Source organism: Argopecten irradians, chromosome 7 (genome assembly GCF_041381155.1).
Source record: "Argopecten irradians isolate NY chromosome 7, Ai_NY, whole genome shotgun sequence".
Lineage (NCBI taxonomy): Eukaryota > Metazoa > Mollusca > Bivalvia > Pectinida > Pectinidae > Argopecten > Argopecten irradians.
In genome coordinates, this window is record NC_091140.1 from 32,128,245 (window position 1) to 32,148,032 (window position 19,788).

The 19,788-nt window shown below is 35.2% G+C and overlaps 1 protein-coding gene across 1 annotated transcript; it reads left to right on the top strand.

Annotated features, from left to right (window-relative positions):
* The first annotated feature begins 5,225 nt into the window (after positions 1 to 5,225).
* Positions 5,226 to 19,732, top strand: LOC138328169 (uncharacterized). Its single transcript, XM_069274835.1, has 12 exons — positions 5,226 to 5,445; positions 7,518 to 7,660; positions 8,379 to 8,519; positions 10,507 to 10,854; positions 11,808 to 11,846; positions 12,602 to 13,430; positions 13,579 to 13,652; positions 14,305 to 14,442; positions 14,912 to 15,238; positions 16,556 to 16,633; positions 18,868 to 18,970; positions 19,106 to 19,732. Exons 2-12 carry the CDS (start codon positions 7,606 to 7,608, stop codon positions 19,386 to 19,388), a joined length of 2,415 nt encoding a protein of 804 aa, XP_069130936.1. The 5' UTR covers positions 5,226 to 5,445; positions 7,518 to 7,605; the 3' UTR covers positions 19,389 to 19,732.
* The last annotated feature ends 56 nt before the right edge of the window (positions 19,733 to 19,788 follow it).

Consider the following 19,788-nt stretch of genomic DNA (forward strand, 5'->3'; position numbering starts at 1 on the left):
GATGTGTGCTGTAGATATGTACGTGAAAACTCCGAAAGATTACAGTTATTCCAAAGAATTAAACAAAAAAAAAAAGACTATATATAATTTCGCTGCATCCGTCAAAACAGGTGACACTTGAATAACGAATAACTGTCTAACTTTACTTTACCCGGCCAGAAGTAAAGTTAGACAGTTATTCGTTATTCGAATAACGAATAACGAATAACTGTCCAACTTTTTCTTGCTTTAAATTTGCTATATAAGGTTCATTATCATTATTTCATTATTGTAGTCTCAATAATTAATTTCAGTAAATCTCGTTTATAACGTAACCCGCTATTTTTGTGAGAATCAGCTAAGGCATACGGATTGACATAGTCTGTAAACATTTTCAAAACCTCGATGAAATGTAAAAACAAAATAGTGATAACAATTCTTGAATAATTTCTGAAACACCACAGTGGTAAGTTATTTACTTCTTATTTTTAATACCGAAATTTATCATTTAAAACACACATTGACATGTTCAGGAAACACACTGCTTTATGCGTCCACTAATATTGAAAAAAAACTTAACTTGTCGAAAATTGTCTTCATTTAACAGTTTAAATTACTCCACTCCATCTGATGCCAAGAGGATACGAGCTCCGTCTTCGTGACTTTCATTCCGATGAAAACGTCTGCAAAAAATCAGACGTGCTACAATATACACAATACAAATCAACTTGAGCACGCATAGAACACGATTCAAGGATTACATGTAGAAAATACAATTGTCCCATTTAATTGAGCAGAATCATTCCAGTGTAAATCAGGTCGTTAGCATTACCATTTTGATTTTTAAATTTACTTTATCCACTTCATAAACACAAAAAGTGTCATAGGTTATATCGTGTGGATCAGATTATTCCATACATGTTAAATACATTATACTTCCACGTTATACAATGCCATTAGGATCTATAACATGAGAGAATCTTCATCAATGCCAGGTTACAGCACAATTCTTATTGATGCAATTTAAGTTAAAAATAATTATTATACTTAGGAAAAGACATACAAATGAAACTTTATTGATTGAAAGACATTAAATAGACAATCAATGCGTAAATGAGATTTTTCATTTTTCAATTTCAGTGAAATACGTTTGAATAACAGTCATTTCAAAACCACTTTGGAATATGATATGGAAAAAAACGTACTTTTGCAATTTGTGACCTAAGATTTACTATGACATTGCAACTAACATTTGGTCATCCTAGAAGGCTGAAACGTCCGACGTTAGTGATCATACATGTACAGGTATATCCAGAGCTGTGGCTATTAGTCTATCGACTGAGGCCCCTTCCTAGTAGGACTGTGTTATCTGATCACTCTCACACTCTCAGTGAAATATGTGGGAAGGCCAATAGTAGGTAAGGGAGCTATCTTTACACTTTGGTACTTTTCGCCCTTGTATTTGAATTTGAAATAATGCAGTCAATACCTTTAGAAAAAACCAATTTTATCGATCTTGCAAAACAATTTATATTTTATTTATTATTTATATATGTCCATATATTCTTTTTAACCATTTTAATGGAAAGTGGTCAAGTAACTTTGGCACATTATGAAATTAAGTTGAAGTTTATCGATACTATATACAATTTCGAAATTAAAATTGATTTCATTTCATATTCTGTAAAATACACGGGGTTACTCTGATTTCGCTATACTATGAGTGTTGACGAGACAGATAGACCAATGCAATTATCTTATCTACGGTTAATCCCCTATTGCTACTTCTAAAAGGTACTAATCCCTTATATATCGCCAAGGACGGATACTGGTGACAACACACGTGTAGGATATAAATGATGCTCTTATGTAACATGGCGATACAAAGCACTTCCTTCTTAACCATCAATGCAAAAGTTTACAAATTGATGCAACTTTACTTGCCAGTGTTGACCGAATAAACATTTTTTAAAGTTTCAAAATTGATTTTTTTCCCAGCAAATTAGACGGATGCCAGGGTTGGGACCCTGGGTTCATCCCTCTCACAACATATAGCCCTTTCACAGGAGGTCTCTTTCACTTCTTTTACTCGATCGCTTTCATTTCATCACATTTGATTTGCTCCATTCATTTTCCAAACTCATTCACACAAATACAAATATAGATATATAACTTTAGATTAAGTGAAAGGGTTTCTCTTGTATTCATACATGTAATCATTTATATTATTGATGTTATGTCACCTATTTGTTCATTATGACATCATATTTTTTAAATTCTTGTGACATAAAATTGAGCACAAATATATATCTACAAATTTAAAATAGGTGAGAGAGTTTCTCTTTTATTCATACATGTAATCATTTATATATATGCTATGTCACATATTCCTTGATTTTGATATCACAATTTTTTTAATTTAAGTGACATAGAACTGAGCACTGAGAAAGAAGCAAACAAATCTGTAACATTTGTAGATAGGATCAATTGATATAAAGTATAACTTCTGACATGTATATACATGTAAGTTGCTTACATGTATGTGTACAAGAGACGCTAGGCACAGTATCAATCATCAATGGGAAACCTCAAAAATAAGAATATGTATGGCACACTTATATTGCGAACTACATGACTTTAGACGTTACGAAAAAAAACACAAAAAAACCCACTACATATATACCCATAGCACTCGACATATGTGCAACCAAAACAATTGTTCCATTTCTCATTGTCCTATACCAGCACACATATATTACGTGTATTTATACAAAAAATTGTCACACTGTTGTGCCCTAATACATACTTAACACATACATGTATACATTTTTCACAATAGCAGTCACAAATTATTTATCTTCAGCAGCAACATGACCCAAAAAAGTCCATTGTATTTCCTCAAGGATCAGCTGAAACTGGTTAATAAAAATTAAGAAGTTAACAATTCTGCATATGCAATCTAGAGAAATTAAATAACTCCTATAGCTATTCACACATACCATATACATACATGCATTGTATATGTGTAACTTTAATAAAAGCCAATAAATTAATCCTTATAAGATTTCATACATTAAAAGGTTTATCTAGTTAGCCTTGTGATATATATATTTACAAACACCAATTTTAAAAAAAAACCAGTACAAGTCATAAGCACATTTTCTTAAAGAGATTTTTTACAATCTATTGGCTAGAGTAGTATGAGATATTGATCTTCTTGAAGAGCTAATTTTATTATAACTATAAATGGTACATAGATAGTTCCACATATGTCACATGTATAGGAGACAACAAAACAACCACAAAATAACACAAACACCTTTTTATCACAAGAACAATATCTAATTGCCCAAAATATTTAAAAAAAAAATCAAATGTTTGCTTTTCAGATATTTTGTATTTAAGAAAATAATAATAATAAAAAATAAGTTAAAACGTTAAGGGGAACCATTTTTGGGTAAATTCATTAACAGTAATATTTTCAGTACCCACAATGTTTTCAATTTGTTTTATTTTTACAAAAATGTTTCTTATAACTCTCAAAATTTGGTTGGGTCTTCCTGAAGAGACTGTTATTAATATCGTATTTGATTATTAGTATAAAATGATTAATAACAGGTGGTCCGTTTTCACAAATTAATAGTACATCTCTTCACATATATGAAAGATGTTTTAGCTTATATTATTTAACCAATTTATGTAAATTCTTTCCATCTTTGTCTATTTTGCCACAATAAAACAGTAAGCGTTCAATAGTCTCTGGAGAGTTCTTACAGAAGGTATATAAATCATCATCAATTACATTAATTTGGTTTAAAAAAGTATTTGTAGTTAGAATTCGATGGAGAATTTTATATTGTAGATTTTGAATTCTAGTTTTATAAATGACATATCCGATAATCTTGAGAAAGTGATTTCCAGATACTGAAAATAAACAAAGACAGAAAATGGCAGAAAAATTATCATGAACTTGTTACTCATTTAAAGTTTAACAGCGTTACTGCAGAGTGTATTAATAGCCATAATAGGGAAATGCGGTTGCTGCTTAATGTAAATGGTTTGGTTTGGTTTTATTGGTATAACGTCCTATTAACAAATAGGGTCATTTAAGGACGTGCAAGGTCTGTTGGTGAAGGAAAGCCGGAGTACCCGGAGAAAAACCACCGACCAGGGGTCAATACCTGGCAACTGCCCCACATGGGATTCTTAACCACTCGGCCACCGCGGCTCCAAATGTAAATGGAACAATCATATTGACCAAATTTGTTAAAAAGTGAATAAAAAGTAAGTGTACTTCGCAAGCTGAAATATATTTCAAACAAACAATTTATATCAAATGTTATTAGACATAGATTTTGATATTATCTATATACCGTTGTGAAGTTTGGGATCGAGGTATTGTCTATGACTTAGATACTGAAAGTTAGAATAATAACAGGTGCATTACTTTATCGGCCCACAAAGGAAAGGTAATGTCGCTCCTGGTTAGCTAAGATAAACGCGTAAGAATTTCACAGTAAAAAAGAATCTCAAAATTGGATTTGTATTTCATGGAACTAACTCAAATATCAGAGTGTAGTCACATCATTACAGTACACTCCAACCAGGAGCGACATCATTTTTTCCTTAATGGGCCGATAATCAAATACTCAAATTAATGGAAATCATTAAATATATCTAAACACATTTATTTTATACTCAAGCATACAATTTTTATAACCGTAAAATCCCTTCAACCCTACAAGAACCGCTGCAGCTACCCACGGTATATTCATGAACTGTACCAGTGATAAGAACGGACAAAAGCTCGGTTGTGGAGCATTACATCAATACGGCATGTCAAAAATACGGACCTTCTTTAGCGTTTATCAATGAACGGTTACTCTAGTTGTCCTCTGTAAGTTAACCGCCAGTGTTAAAGACAACACATCCCCATTGATAGACACATTGTTTTTATCTTAATCACACAAGAGAAACTCGCGATGCTGATTTCCAAACATACTTCCGTCGTCAATTACCGGTGAACGGTTGTCACGTGATCGCTATAAATAAGTACCGTACATTTTACCACGAGCCGCCGGGACAAGCATCCTGTAGCTACAAGCTTGTTTGTTTGTCGGAGATAAAATTGGGGAGTTTGAAATTCCAGCGAGACTGAAAGCGTCTTGACATACATAGAATTTGCCTACCATCCGCTGTAGTGGGAACGCCGGGGCTGTCATCTCGATCTAGACTCGATAAATTGTTCTGCCAGATTGGTTTTATCGCTCCACTCTGGGAGGTTTGTTCTGAGAAAGTGACAGTTTCATTCGTTTTTACCTGGATACATTAGCGTGACCAAATACGCGACGGTCAGTATATTATAAGAATAGGATCGATATTTACGGAATATTTTTTTAGGAGAACGTTATTGTTAGCTGTCTTCCAGCTGTCTTCCTGACACGAAGTGTGGAGGTCTATGATCAGGTAAGTGTCGACCAATTTATTTAGTTAAAATGACAACCCTTTTCTTTAGGTTTTTATTCGGATAATTTCGACAGGATAAAACAGTTTGCAGATATATTTGCATTTTGGGTACATTAACGTAAACAGAAAAATGTTGACTAAACAACAATTAGTTTTGTCCTAAATGGGACTTGACACTTCGCACTTGTTATTCCGTCTTTGCATATTACAGACTTAGCTCCCTTGCAGGTAGATATCAATTGTTACGTCATTATTTTGTGAGAGCAATTCACGTCGTTTTCTCCGAAACGTATGACGTTACGCTACCAAACACATGACCTCACAATCAATACCTACCCGCAAGTGCAGATAACTCTGTAATATGCAAATTCGGAATAAGGAGATGGTTAACTTGTCACCATTCTCCATAATCTGACTTAATTGGAACATTACGAAAACGTTTTTGCAATTTTCAATTTAATTATATAGTGATGGTAAGAAACTCATGGTATCAATTCGAGTTTAATAAAGCTGATGAAATTATTTTTGTGAACTACAGAAGATACGAAAGAAAAATACAAATGGTTAAGTTGTTATGTTTATTTTCTTCAAGCAAACGGACATAACAATAACCATTTATCATTTATATTGTGGAAGAGAAAACTAACCTCACATCCATATGATTGTTTATAAATAGTTATCAGTGGTACAGGTAAAGTAAACTGTTGAACATAATTCTCTCTAGATAAATTAGCATTGAATAGCGAAGGACATGTTTAACCATGTATGATTTTACACGATGCGATATACTTAATCAAGTATATACTGTTCTACATATTATGATATTAATATATAATAATACAGTAATATAAAACATTAAAATGATAATTGCAAAAGACATATGTCAAACTATGAGGGTTGTACTGTAACACCGCCAGGCAGGTCAGTTTATAGAAGAGTGACAGAATATCATTATTTAGCAAGCATTTTGTAGACCGAAATGTTTTCTTCAACTTCCTCGAAATAGAGTCATAGGGAAGCAAAAGGCTGATGGCCACTATTTCGTCATTGTTTTAACTTAAGGAATTTATTCATCATTTGAAACAATAAGACAATAAGGAAGTGAAAAACAATTTAAAGTCAATGAATCTTCCTTAATTTTTGTATGGCTGAACTATGTAGCAATTTAGTTGGAGTGATTTCCTATTAGACCTTCAAACGATACATCCGATGTCCTGTATGTTTTGGAAGACATTGGTTTGATCACATTTGTCTTGCTGTGATAGAATTTTAAAGTATAGATAGTGTTATCCCACTGAAACATGCTGCTCGCAACACCGAACAGAACTTCAGACTCATTAACATTAAACTGGCACTGCCAAACATTTAGATTTGTATTTGGAGCGTTCAGCAATATCAAATGCAGCCGAAACAACACAAACAACTTGGGTTTATGCATATGGTTACGCCAGTGATATTTAAAATCATTTCTTTGGTGGAGTTACAAATATTATTGATCAAAGGTTCGTATGCATAATTGCTAACCATAGGAGATTTTGCCAAAATATGTACAAACATGCAGCTCTTTTCACTGTATTTTTTACCAAATATACTTGCCATTGTATGCCTACAGCAGATACATCCACCCTTTGTTTGATCGGATTTGACTTAACAAAGACAAATACATCTATATTTTGATGGAGTTCCCAAGGTTGGAGCTGACCTCGAGGGTTAATGCGCCTCGAAGTCAGCTTCCGAACAATTTTGTTGTCCTCATGCAGGACAGCTCTCATTCAGCCTACAGTGATAGGGATATATTTAATGAAAAGTATTATGAATTTTAATCGTCACTTGTTATTGTCGATGACATCAACTTTTAATACTTGTAACAAACAAGAGATTATAGATGGCAACCAGAGTTAAGAAATACGTACACATTTCTAATTACTGGCACAGTTTAATAAAAAAGAAATTTAAAAAATACACTAGCAAAGTTTGTTTGACTTTGGTAAAGCTAAATATTCACACGAAGTCTATGTGCTGCATTTTGATCGTATCACTGACAGCAAAATCGTCGATATTTTTTGTTTTAGGGACCGTGATCAAGGTGTGAGGGGAATGCCGAATACACTTGAACCACACTGAGGGATTCAACTGGAGCAACAGCACAGCCCACCTGTCATGAATTCTCGAATTTTTCTTATGGTTTTCTTTCTGAGCACCGGATGTTGTCTAGGTGAGACTAACTATAACTAATCCGCTAGGTTCCATACATAGTAAGTTTTTGCGTTGTTACCCGCAAAGACATGAAAAGCTAACAATAGCCTATCATTTGCCTCAACTCAATTACAATACTTTTGCATGGGAAGAGGCTACCTTAGCTATTCATCTGTTATTTCCTGTAAAGAAAAAGTTTTCAACGTATTGCCTTCATAATTTTTCACATCTGGCAAAATTTTTCCGCAGAGTCCGCATTAGGCATCGTTTGATGTTAAAAACAAAAACAAAAACACGTATAGCTTGCGGGAATTACAATAATATTATGTCCAAAGATGAAAAAAGCATGAGTGTTTTGCTTCCTGTTCATAATAGTAGATAACATTTATAGCATTTGGGACCAAAGACTCCGGTTCAGCACCAAAAATGTCTTGTTTGAATCATACCAAAAGTAGAAATATTAACAGTAAAACAACATAAGCTTTGAAAGTCTGTGCATTTTCCAAGACATGATTTAGTTGCACCAGAGACTCCTTTGATGCGTTACATAACCTATTGGTAGAGCCGTTATTGACAATATCGCATAGATTCCACCGATATGTGATGACAACGAAGATTGCAATGCTCAGATTGAATGCTCCTTTGAATACCTCTATTGCATACGTATAGTTCTCGAAACAATGAACATTCAATAATTCACACAGATTAACATTAAAGTCATTTTTTATGTTGAGCAGGTGCAAAATTCTCCAGCAAGTGTTTAAGTGACGCAGACTGTCCTCTACATGCTGAATGTTTGATCCGGGGCTGCGAGGGCAGTATATGCCTATGTAAACTTAATTACATTCCTACTGATGATTACTCCAGGTGTATTAGAGGTAAGTATCTTGTAATCTATCATCAGAAAATATTGATATATATAGGATCTTACAAGAGTGTTCAATTCATACGATTTTTTTATCAAACGAATCAAAAGATGTTTTTAATTTTGCGAGCCTTGGCGTCATTTTTCCTGACGTCATTTTATTGTTTCTGTCTGACGTCACAATGGATGTGCAGCCAATGGAAATCGCTCAAGGTCATATCACAATAGTGACATATGCAAGAAGATTACATATTTGGGCGAAATCACTGAATATCGGATTATGTGATAAATATAATTAGTTTATATTACAGAGTAAAGTATGAAAATGTTTGTGACTACCAGCAATGCACAGATCTACGACCATGCTGGCAGTTTAACTCCTCAAGTTCTTAAATAATTGGTGTAACAACTTCAATCCGAATCTATTAGCTTTTATGGGACTTCTTCTGATAACGTTTTCCAGATTTCCAATTTCATTGTTGATATTATCATTCTTCCTTTCCAATGAAGGTTACATACATCTTATAACCGGTTCATCTGTTTCCGTTTCGTCTGATATTTTCGTGGGATTAAAATTAGGAAATAATTGTGAGGAGGTGGGGATGGGGGGGCAAAAACACAGCGAGCATCACATACAACTGATATACACAAAAATGGCACAAATAACTGTTGCAAACATGTATGCTTGTATGCTTACCTAAGCAAAACTGGTGGAGATATTGAGAGGAAACTAGCTTAAACAATACACACGCAGATTCTCCTTTTCTCTTTCTACCTCAAACATTATAAGATGTGCTTCATGGCACTGTAATAGGTACCTGTATTTTGACTTTCTTTAAGAAAGAAGTATATATGATTTGTTTATATTCTTTTTTTAATATGTGTTGTATCTAAACTTGAACGACTGTTTCTGTTTGAACTGAATCGAATACAGATGGAATTACAATTCTAGTTATATCCATCTCTGTCAATTTTGTACCGGTAGGGTCAGCTAGGACAATGACAACAGTATCTATCTCCCCTGTTTCCGAGTCAAATTTACTTGGAAATCCCACAGATTCTATGTCAAGATAAAATTTTGTAAACTTGACTTTAAATTAAACTCGTCTCAAACAAATATAAAACAGAAAGTTAATCTACGATTAGTGATGTCAATTTATCAGACAGTGGATATTCTTCCTTCAGATTCTCAGTCAGAATTGAACAAATATGGTCACAGCCTCTTTAGCAAACAAACTGGGAGATAGCCCCGGTATTCACTCACCTTGTGTCGATTTTACATTTCTCTCAACTCGATACTAGTACAGACCGGCAGTAAATATTTACTGCGGGATTACACCGGAACTGGGGCGACGCCGCGGGGAAACAATGTGTATTCCGCTCATTATCAGATCAGAGACTAGAAATGGAATGTTTGTTTTCATTTTAACTGATTACTTTTTAAGAAGTAATATTCAAAAAAAAGAAAAGAAAAAGAGAAATCGTCGTAATATTGTCAAATTCATATGGATGGTTATCGAGTGTTTCTTCCTTTTCCATATAAATATTTATTTTTCACCAGATGGAAAAAATGTATATACATTCTTAATAAAATTGCTTGGTAATATAAGTCAAAATATTTAAAAGATTTCTTATCAGGTTAAGGTACGATTAAGTGTAACAGTATTATTTTTGTTTCCATCCAATTAATCTTTGACATTTTTATGTAGTCACCTGAAGTGTCGGTCATGCCACACAGTACAAGGTGAAAGTGTCGCATACATCAAATGTGTTGATTTAGGTTCCGATCCCCGAATGTACATTTGAAATCTTCTAGCTCTTATGATGGGAGAGACCATAACGAATTTTCAGGGATGAATGAGTTAAGGTATTTTAATGTTATCCTTGTCGACTTCAAATATTCATGCACAGTAATCTAGAGTATATCTTATACTACAAAATGAGGAATATAGTATATTAGTTTGCAACAATATATCATTGCTTTTTTCTTATTCTCTCAGTTGCTGAAATAGGTGACAAATGCGATGAAACAACTCGATGCCGCGGAATAAGAAGCCGCTGTGCCGATAATGGGATGTGCCAGTGCCAGAGCGGTTACACCCCTACACAGAGGGACCCCTCTGATCCCCAAAGGAACCAGACGTTGTGTAAAAAGGCATTAACAGACTGGTCTTACGCTCTACTGGGAGAAAAATGTAGCCCTCCCACCATCGAGTGTGAGGAAACGGACACGCACTGTGTCAACGGACTTTGCATGTGCAAAAAGAACTTTCGAGAAGCTTCAAAACAGGAACAGAATGCTTATCCTTTTAACTTCTTTCAGTGCGTCAAGGACAACTTCAAATTGAGTAAGTGCACGTGTACCTAGTTGTGTTTGTTTAGGGGGTTGTACAAAGATGTAAGGATATGTAAATAAAACTGCACCATACAGCTGTTTCATTCTCCCGTTAGTGAGGCTTTGGACCACTAATGTTGTTGGAGGGAGCGAATATATACTCAACTAAAAGGGGACCAGATCCGAAACTAAAAAAGATCAAATGAAAAGCAGAAATGGACTGTTAATGGAATGGTTTACAAGACATCATTTTGAAAACTACCAGAACAATTTTCTTTAAACTTGTCTCCGACGCAGATAGTAGATTTCCATTTAATAAAATGCTGATTATCTTGAGTATAACTATATCTTCAAATAAACGCTAGAATTTTATATAGATATCACAATTTACATGAATCTATTATCTCCTGGTTTACGTAATAAAGTATCATTTCTGCATTACATTAAACATCTGTGCTATTTTCTTGCCTGTTATTTATGTTTTAAGAAAAGATCCATTTGCCTAATCTACTCTGTTTGAATTTGAAATGAATTTGTCGAATATATCTTTTGGCTTATTTCATATGTGTATACATAGGGACTGTTTCCAAAGGTCAACCCATTGGTTGTATGTTTACCTGCATTTATCCTAACGTCCGCACGTGAAAGTTTCAGGAGACACATTCAAACATACTAAATAGTGGATATATTAACGGCAACACTATATGGCCCTTTAAGACTACATACATGGAATATAGGTCAGATAACAAGTTGGGTCTGTCATTCATTTTAATCCGGTGGATATCGCGATCATATATATATCATTGATTCAAAAATGAAGTATCCTTATGTTCATATGTTTTACTTAAGGCCTTGGCAGTGCACACTACCAGAAATCAACAACCCATTTAGATTACTGAAATAGTGATGTATCTCAGCATGGAATATGTTATCACTAATTATATCCGTTTGTTATTTCACTTGTAGATGTCACCGTGTCACAGAGTGAATGCAGTTTGTATCCAGGTAATGATTTAATCTATATCTCCATACAGAAATTCTGAACCCGGGCCATTCATAACCCAGATCATTTTTCTTCAAAATCTATCAGTCACTGTACAGCAAGTAATGGAACAATATTATTAAGATTCATGTTGCGGGAGTTTGTTAATTGAGCAATGAACGCTCTACATTCTGGATCACCTGGTTCTACTACTCTTATACTCCTTAACTATTTCATGAGTCTTCATAATTTCAAGTACGCTGTGAAAAACCTTGAGTAATTTGAGATTTTTAGTACAATAATAATTATTTGCTCTAATAGTTATGTAAAGTCTAGTAAAATCTGAAAGTTACATGGAATATTTATGTAGCGTTGCTTGCATTGAGTAAGTTTGAGTAAGCCTATTTTGCAATATCTTTAATAATAGTTATCATGGTTTTGAGCTATCAAAATTCAGTGACAGTTTTTTTTTTTTTTTTTTTTTTTATTTCAATGAAATGTCATATTCGCTTTGATTGATAAAAATTGTATAATACTAATGTAATTTAGTTTTCATTCTTTGTCTTTTTAACGTGCACAGGTTTTGCTACACAATACGCTATAAACAAATTTGACCTTTCAATAACCTTTCCTAGCTCAAAAAGTATACTCAGGTAAAACTTTCCATCGTAAACCCTTCTGCTTGACCTCAATGTTTGGGCAAGACGATAAGAGATGATTCTGTAGTGTTGTATATTTTAACACATAAAAAAGGATTATTCTTGTTATTTTTCCCAAGCTCCTGCCCATCCTACGGTGATTACACAAGTATTAGATTCAACAACCACATCGCCATTATCAACCATCAACGGCTTAACTTCCGGATTGTTATTACCGCCACAAACGGCCTCGGCGTCCATTTTAACTCCCTCTACACCAGCTTTTAAGCAAACCATGTCATCAGAGTCATTTGCAAGTTTGGCAAACATGTCATCCTCATTATCGGCTCCATTCAATACGGAAGCTACCTTATCAAGCGTTGTACCGACGTCGTTGAGCTTTACGTCTCAAACGACAGGTGAATTTTCCACTGCTGTTACAACATCGCCTACGGATGGAATAGATTTGTTTGTGAGTACTCAATCGACAACAGCATCACACACACAAGATCTTTCACCCAGTTCGGAAATGTCTTTATCACAAACAACGTTGTTTACCCCAAGTTTGGATAGTAAACAAATAATGTCACCTCCGGCTGTAACCGCTACGCCAATCCGGATAACGCTATCTTCGTCAACAAATATGGTTGAAACTCCAATTGCAATTAAAACAAATAATTTACAAACTGACTTGTCACATGCAACTGATTGCCCTCAGGAAATTTCATTGTGTATGTCTGCCTTTTCCATCGAGTCTTCTCTACCAGTGGCATCTGCGAAAAACACTATTCCTCAAAAATCCTCCGAATATATTCACGTTTCATCGAGTATGCGGCACAGTACGGTGATTGTGACTGGTACCCATGGTAACACAATGACAGATGTTACTGCAAGTGCAACCACTAGTGTTATAGCGAGTCAATCGAACTACCCAATGACATCGTCTGTAAGTTTACAGCCAACGCCATCGTCCACTCAAACCCAGTCTACAACACCGTCTTCATCCAATCAAAACCAGTATTCTACAACACCGTCGTTGTCCAATCAAAACCAGTCTTTCTACTACAACGCCGTCTTTGTCCAATCAAAACCAGTCTTCTACTACAACGCCGTCTTTGTCCAATCAAACCCAGTCTTCTACCAAACCGTCAACCACAAAGAAAACTGTTATTGCAACGACACCAATTATCGGTATGTTTGATTTAAACACAGTGAATGGTAGGTAAAAACTTGTTTATTAAAAACTAATTACATTGTCAATTGGTGGTTGTTATAAGATTGAATTATATTTTAGGTTAACTTACATCTGGAATATATATATACAATGTATTTAATGTTATTAACAAGTATTTAGTGTAACAAACCTTTTCAAACATTCAAATAATCAACCTCTTTTTGTATGTATTGATCTGATTTTAACTTGAGCATTTATTTACTTTAATTCTAGTAAAATAAAAACTAAACATATATATGTAACATTTGAATTTTAAGTAAAATTATCAAAATGAATGTATTAATTTGAATTTTAGTAAGATTAACAAAATTTATATGCTAAATGTATATTAAATACGCTCTGATTTTCCATCATTTACATTGGCATATACATTGTCACGTGGAGGGCGATATTTAGTCTATTGGCTATCGAGACTATATTACGATAATAACGTCAAAACACTCCGCTCTCGGTTATTCTGCGAGGGCGGTATAACGCCATATGAACCTCAACAAAGGTCCATAATTGAAAATTATTAACATGATTTTCCTCTCCATCAGAAGTTTATAAGTTGATCCATATCAAAGTAAATTATCCAACCATAATTTGATTACAATTTTACCTTTCTAGGATTGATTGGTCACGAGTGTCTGAAAGGTCACGTGTGTCCACCACATTCCACGTGCGAGTTTGACCTATGTGGTGTAAACAAATGTCGCTGTAAACTAGGTTTTATTGCCCATAATGGCGGAACCGAGTGTAATCCACGTGAGTAAACATAATATCACGTGATCATCAAGTCTATAAGTGATTACAACCATAATGATCATTTTCTAAAATGAATTTGAAAACAATTATCATTGATTTAATCATTCCTAGTGAGAATTCACGAGGTTTTATTTTGATAACAGATATGATGAATTAATAATTTAAGGTAAATGTCCATTTGTGGTGTTTGTATTTTCACATGGGTCGAATATTAGACCAGATTTATATGATGTTTTCTTTTGTAAATAAAAAAATAATAATAAAAATTAAGATACCATTGCATAATCATATTGGTTTACTTCTTAATGAAATATATCAAGACCCACGTGAACATTTAGTTATTTGTAAGTCAGCAAAGGTTCTTAATTGTCTTTTTCCTTCATACAAATAAGCCACTGGATATGCAACGAAAAATAACGGTAGATCAGCTAGTATATAAATCGTATTTTTTAAATCTATTTATTTCCAGTTGCTGCTCTCGGTACTGCTTGCGTTACTGATGTACAATGTATTGGACCGAACACAAAATGTCATAATCATGCTTGCACGTGCCAATCTAATTATATCCTTAACAACGACAAGACGCGATGTAAACGAGATACCGACTGGTTTGTTGCCTTCCCACTACTTCACGGGAAGTGTAGGAACTTCTTTGCAGATTGTTATAATGACTTTGAACAAGTGTGTTCCGACGGAAGATGCAAGTGTAAACTTGGGTTAAGGGAAGCTACATTGAATGATATTAAAACTAAACACAAGAGCTACACACAGTGTCGGAATGCTTCGCTACCAGCAGGTATAATAATTTATAGAAAATCTTTAATATGTTTTCCCCTTTCTATGGTGCTGTAATATTTAAAATGTAGACATACGTTTATTACTAAACATGATAGTGTCATTAAAACAAATATGAAGTTTGGTAGGACGTTTATTTAAGGATTAACCTCTTATTTTGTTTAGTTTATGAGATGATAAACCCAATGGAGCACGAGGTAAATTGTGTAAACTGCTCCATTGGGTTTATTATCTCATAAACTAAACAAAGATGTTTATCCTTATATTTACAACATTTTCTTTAAACAATAAAATCAACCAGAACCAGATAAATTTATTTACCGTGTGCTATTCGCCGTCAAAGTTGTACTGCCGTCATGTTTAACCATGCAACAGCAATTCAGAAAAAGCGCACGATTGACTGACAGCTTCATCCGCCCTTTTTTCCCTATGACATCACAAAAAATAGTTCCTATATTCAGTTATTTTATTCAGGTCAAATAGCAATAACACATTAAAAAATTCAATCCGTTTTATTGTATGTCTCCGATTGTCTCATAGATTTGTTTTTTGTAAACATTGACACGTGATTTTGTGGAATGTCAAAGGAAGTCCGCCAAAGTTTACAGGTATCCATACGCACCGAATCGTGTCACGTTTTGCACTCAAGTTATTGAGAAATAAACAGATCTGCTCCAACTTAGTTACAGAAACAGTGGTAATAGTAAATATTCTGAGATAATATTCTAGTTTATTTTATAACGTTATTTAGTTGTATTTTATACTATTTAAAATACTGATATCGAACTTAAACATGTATTGCGTTTGATATCATGCTACTTGGTTATATTGGAGCTGCAGTCATCCTTATTGTAACGATTTTAGATCATAGTATTTGAATTATGTTATTATACCTCATGTTTACAACAGAGTCTGTGATTGGTTGAGACACATTACGTGTTCGGGAAATAAACCATCGTATTAAAACATCGTATTTCATCACCTAATCACATATACTGTTATGAACATGAAGTATATTAATGTGTCTAACGAAACTTAGAAGACATAAGGTATATTAATGCATCTAACGAAACTCAGAAGAAATAAGGTATATTCATATGTCTAACGAAACCCAGAAGACATAAGGTATATCACAATGTGTCTAACGAAACTCTGAAGACATAAGGCATGTTAAGTCTAACGAAATTCAGAAGATGTTTCGAGTGGTTTATTTCATTTACAAATGTATTGCGTTGATGCCAAATTCAAATACTTTTGTTTTCTATCAATATTTTGAACTTGATTCAAATTGTTTTGATTAATATAAAATTCTTTACAGATTTCCGACCCCCAGCCAGCTGTGAAGGTGATTTAGTTGAAACGGAGACGGATCCTGCATCAAAAGATGCCGAACATAGTTAGTATATATAAAGATTTTCTCCTATGTAGTTGACATTTTTTATACGTTTTGTATGAAATACGGTACCAAGATCCTAAACCTAACATCCTATACAGTATCCGAAATATAAATGCCATGTAGCTGCTGCACGCAACAATAGAAATGCCGATCAAAGTACTGTACTTACTCTTAGACCAAAGTTAGAAACCATGAAAAACGATAGACATTATTAGCTCACCTGGTCCGAAGGACCGATTTGAGCTTATGGGATACCGCAGCATCCGGCGTCCGTCGTCCGGCGTCCGGCGTCCGGCGTCTGTCGTCCGTCGTCCGGCGTCCGGCGTCCGGCGTCCGGCGTCCGTCGTCAGTCAACAATCGACTTCTTCTCCATAACCGCTGGTTGGATTTCAACAAAATTTGACTGGTAGCATCCTTATGGGCTACTAAATGAAAATTGTACAAATGATAGGGCTGACCCCCCAGGGGGCTGAGGGGCGGGGTCAAAAGGGGTCAATTTGGCTATTTCCATATAAACGACTTCTGCTCTGAAACCAAGCATGGGATAGCACCCATAATGCAATGGTAGCATCCTTATAGGGTGGGGATTCAAAATTGTACAAATGATGGGGCTGACCCCCGGGGGCCTGAGGGGCGACGAGGTCAAAAGGGGTCAATTTGGCTATTTCCATATAAACGACTTCTGCTCTAAAACCAAGCATGGGATAGCACCCATAATGCAATGGTAGCATCCTTATAGAGTGGGGATTCAAAATTGTACAAATGATGGGGCTGATCCCCCGGGAGCCTGAGGGGCGGGGTCAAAAGGGGTCAATTTGGCAATTTCCATATAAACGACTTCTTCTCTGAAACTATGCATGAGATAGCACTCAGAATGCAATGGTAGTATGGTTATAGGGTGAGGATTCAAAATTGTACAAATGATGGGGCTGTCCCCCGGCGGGCCTGAGGGGCGGGGTCAAAAGGGGTCAATTTGGCTATTTCCACTTAAACGATTTCTTCTCTGAAACCAAGCATGGGATAGCACCCATAATGCAATGGTAGCATCGTTATAGGGTGGGGATTCAAAATTGTACAAATGATGGGGCTGATCTCCCGGGAGCCTGAGGGTCGGGGTCAAAAGGGGTCAATTTGGCTATTTCCATGTAAATGACTTCTTCTCTGAAACTAAGCATGATATAGTACTCATAATGCAATGGTAGCATCATTATAGGGTGGGGATTAAAAATTGTACAAATGATAGGGCTGACGCCCGGGGGGGAGGGGCTGAGGACCGGGGTTAAGAGGGGTCAATTTGGCTATTTCCATATAAACGACTTCTTTTCTGAAACCAGGAATGAGTCAGGACTCATAATGCAATGGAGCATCGTTATAGGGTGGGGATTCAAAATTGTACAAATAATAGGGCTGACCCCCTGGGGGCCTGAGGGGCGGGGTCAAAAGGGGTCAGTTTGGCTATTTCCATTTAAACGACTTCTTCTCTGAAACCAAGCATGGGATAGCACCCATAATGCAATGGTAGCATCCTTATAGGGTGGAGATTCAAAATTGTACAAATGATGGGGCTGACCCCCCCAGGGGCCTGAAGGATGGGGTCAAAAGGGGTCAATTCGGCTATTTCCATTTAAATGAATTCTTCTCTGCAACTAAGCATGGGATTACGCTCATAATGCAATGGTTACATCCTTATAGGGTTTTGATTCAAAATTTTGCAAATGATGGGGCTGACCCCCCGGGGGCCTGAAGGGTGGGGTCAAAAGGGGTCAATTTAGCTATTTCCATATAAACGACTTCTTCTCTGCAACTAAGCATGGAAGAGCACTTATAATGCAATGGTAGCATCCTTATAGGGTTGGGATTTGAAATTGTCTCTGCACCTATGTATTGGATAGCATATTTGTATGGTATCAATAGCGTCATTGTATGGTTGTGATTCAAAATTAAACTTTGGGAGTCAATTTTGCTAATTTTTCTAATTGTCAGAGTCTTTGTGATAATTACTAAAAAAAACAGGTGAGCGATACAGGCCCTCTGGGCCTCTTGTATTAGTATCATATAATTTTATATGCATTCGTGGAGCAAATTGATGAGACCAATAGGGCTCAAACTCATCTAGAAGTAAAATAAATATCAAAAAGATCCATCTTTCATTTGACTAATGAAGATATCAATGGCTGGCATTTTTTATGAATTATGAGATAAACTACTGTTGAAGATATTATTTAATTTTCCAGAAATCAGAGTAATGAAAGGAGCTATTATCGGAGGCATTTGTGGTTTTGTGTTCCTTCTGGCATCGTCTGTGGCAGCCATATTGTTAGTGCGACACAAACGAAGGTACGTTTGTAGCAGATATCTGGGTTTACATTCGAATTTCTTTTAGTCATAGTGTTTTCATATATTAAATGCATAAAAACAAATTTTAATGCTAGTAATTGATTTCTTTACATCTGTCAATCCATTTTCTTTCAGAACGAAGATTCGCCATATTAGGACAGACACTACTTCTCTGAATTCGTTTGATCGCCGATCAAGTGGAAAGTATTCATTCCGTCTTCCTCGACCTTTTGCCTTTGACCTTGGCAAAGACAAGGAATGGGAGGCCGAACATCTGTCGGTTCATAACTCTGAATTTGAACCAACCACAGACAGTGATACAGTTCTAACGTTAAAGGACTCTGATAATCCACCAATGAATGGCACGTTTTCAAATCCTGTAGACATATCAGATACCCCATCTCAAGGAACGAGATAACACTAATTATCATTGGATATTTTTCATAATTTGCATTATCTTGTTATTTTAGGGTATTTACTCCGACAATATATGAAGATTTTATTATTCTTCCACAAAATGTCATATTGCCTCCATATGGGCGACAAGGGACAGCTATACCTGCGACAGACTATGTCTATTCCTAATATGAATTGTCATTTTTACGTATAGATTGCTATTTTTGTATGTATGCTCTTTAATATACTACATTTTAATTCGCAACAATACATTTAGAGGAGCACAGCAACATCCAATTATTTATAGAGTGTGACGTTTTTAACTCTTCCCTCTTGGCCGTTCATAAAAAATCTCAATACATTGATAACAAGTCGATGGCATTTGTCCTAAAGCTCTGATGTTATATTTGGTTTTATTTATT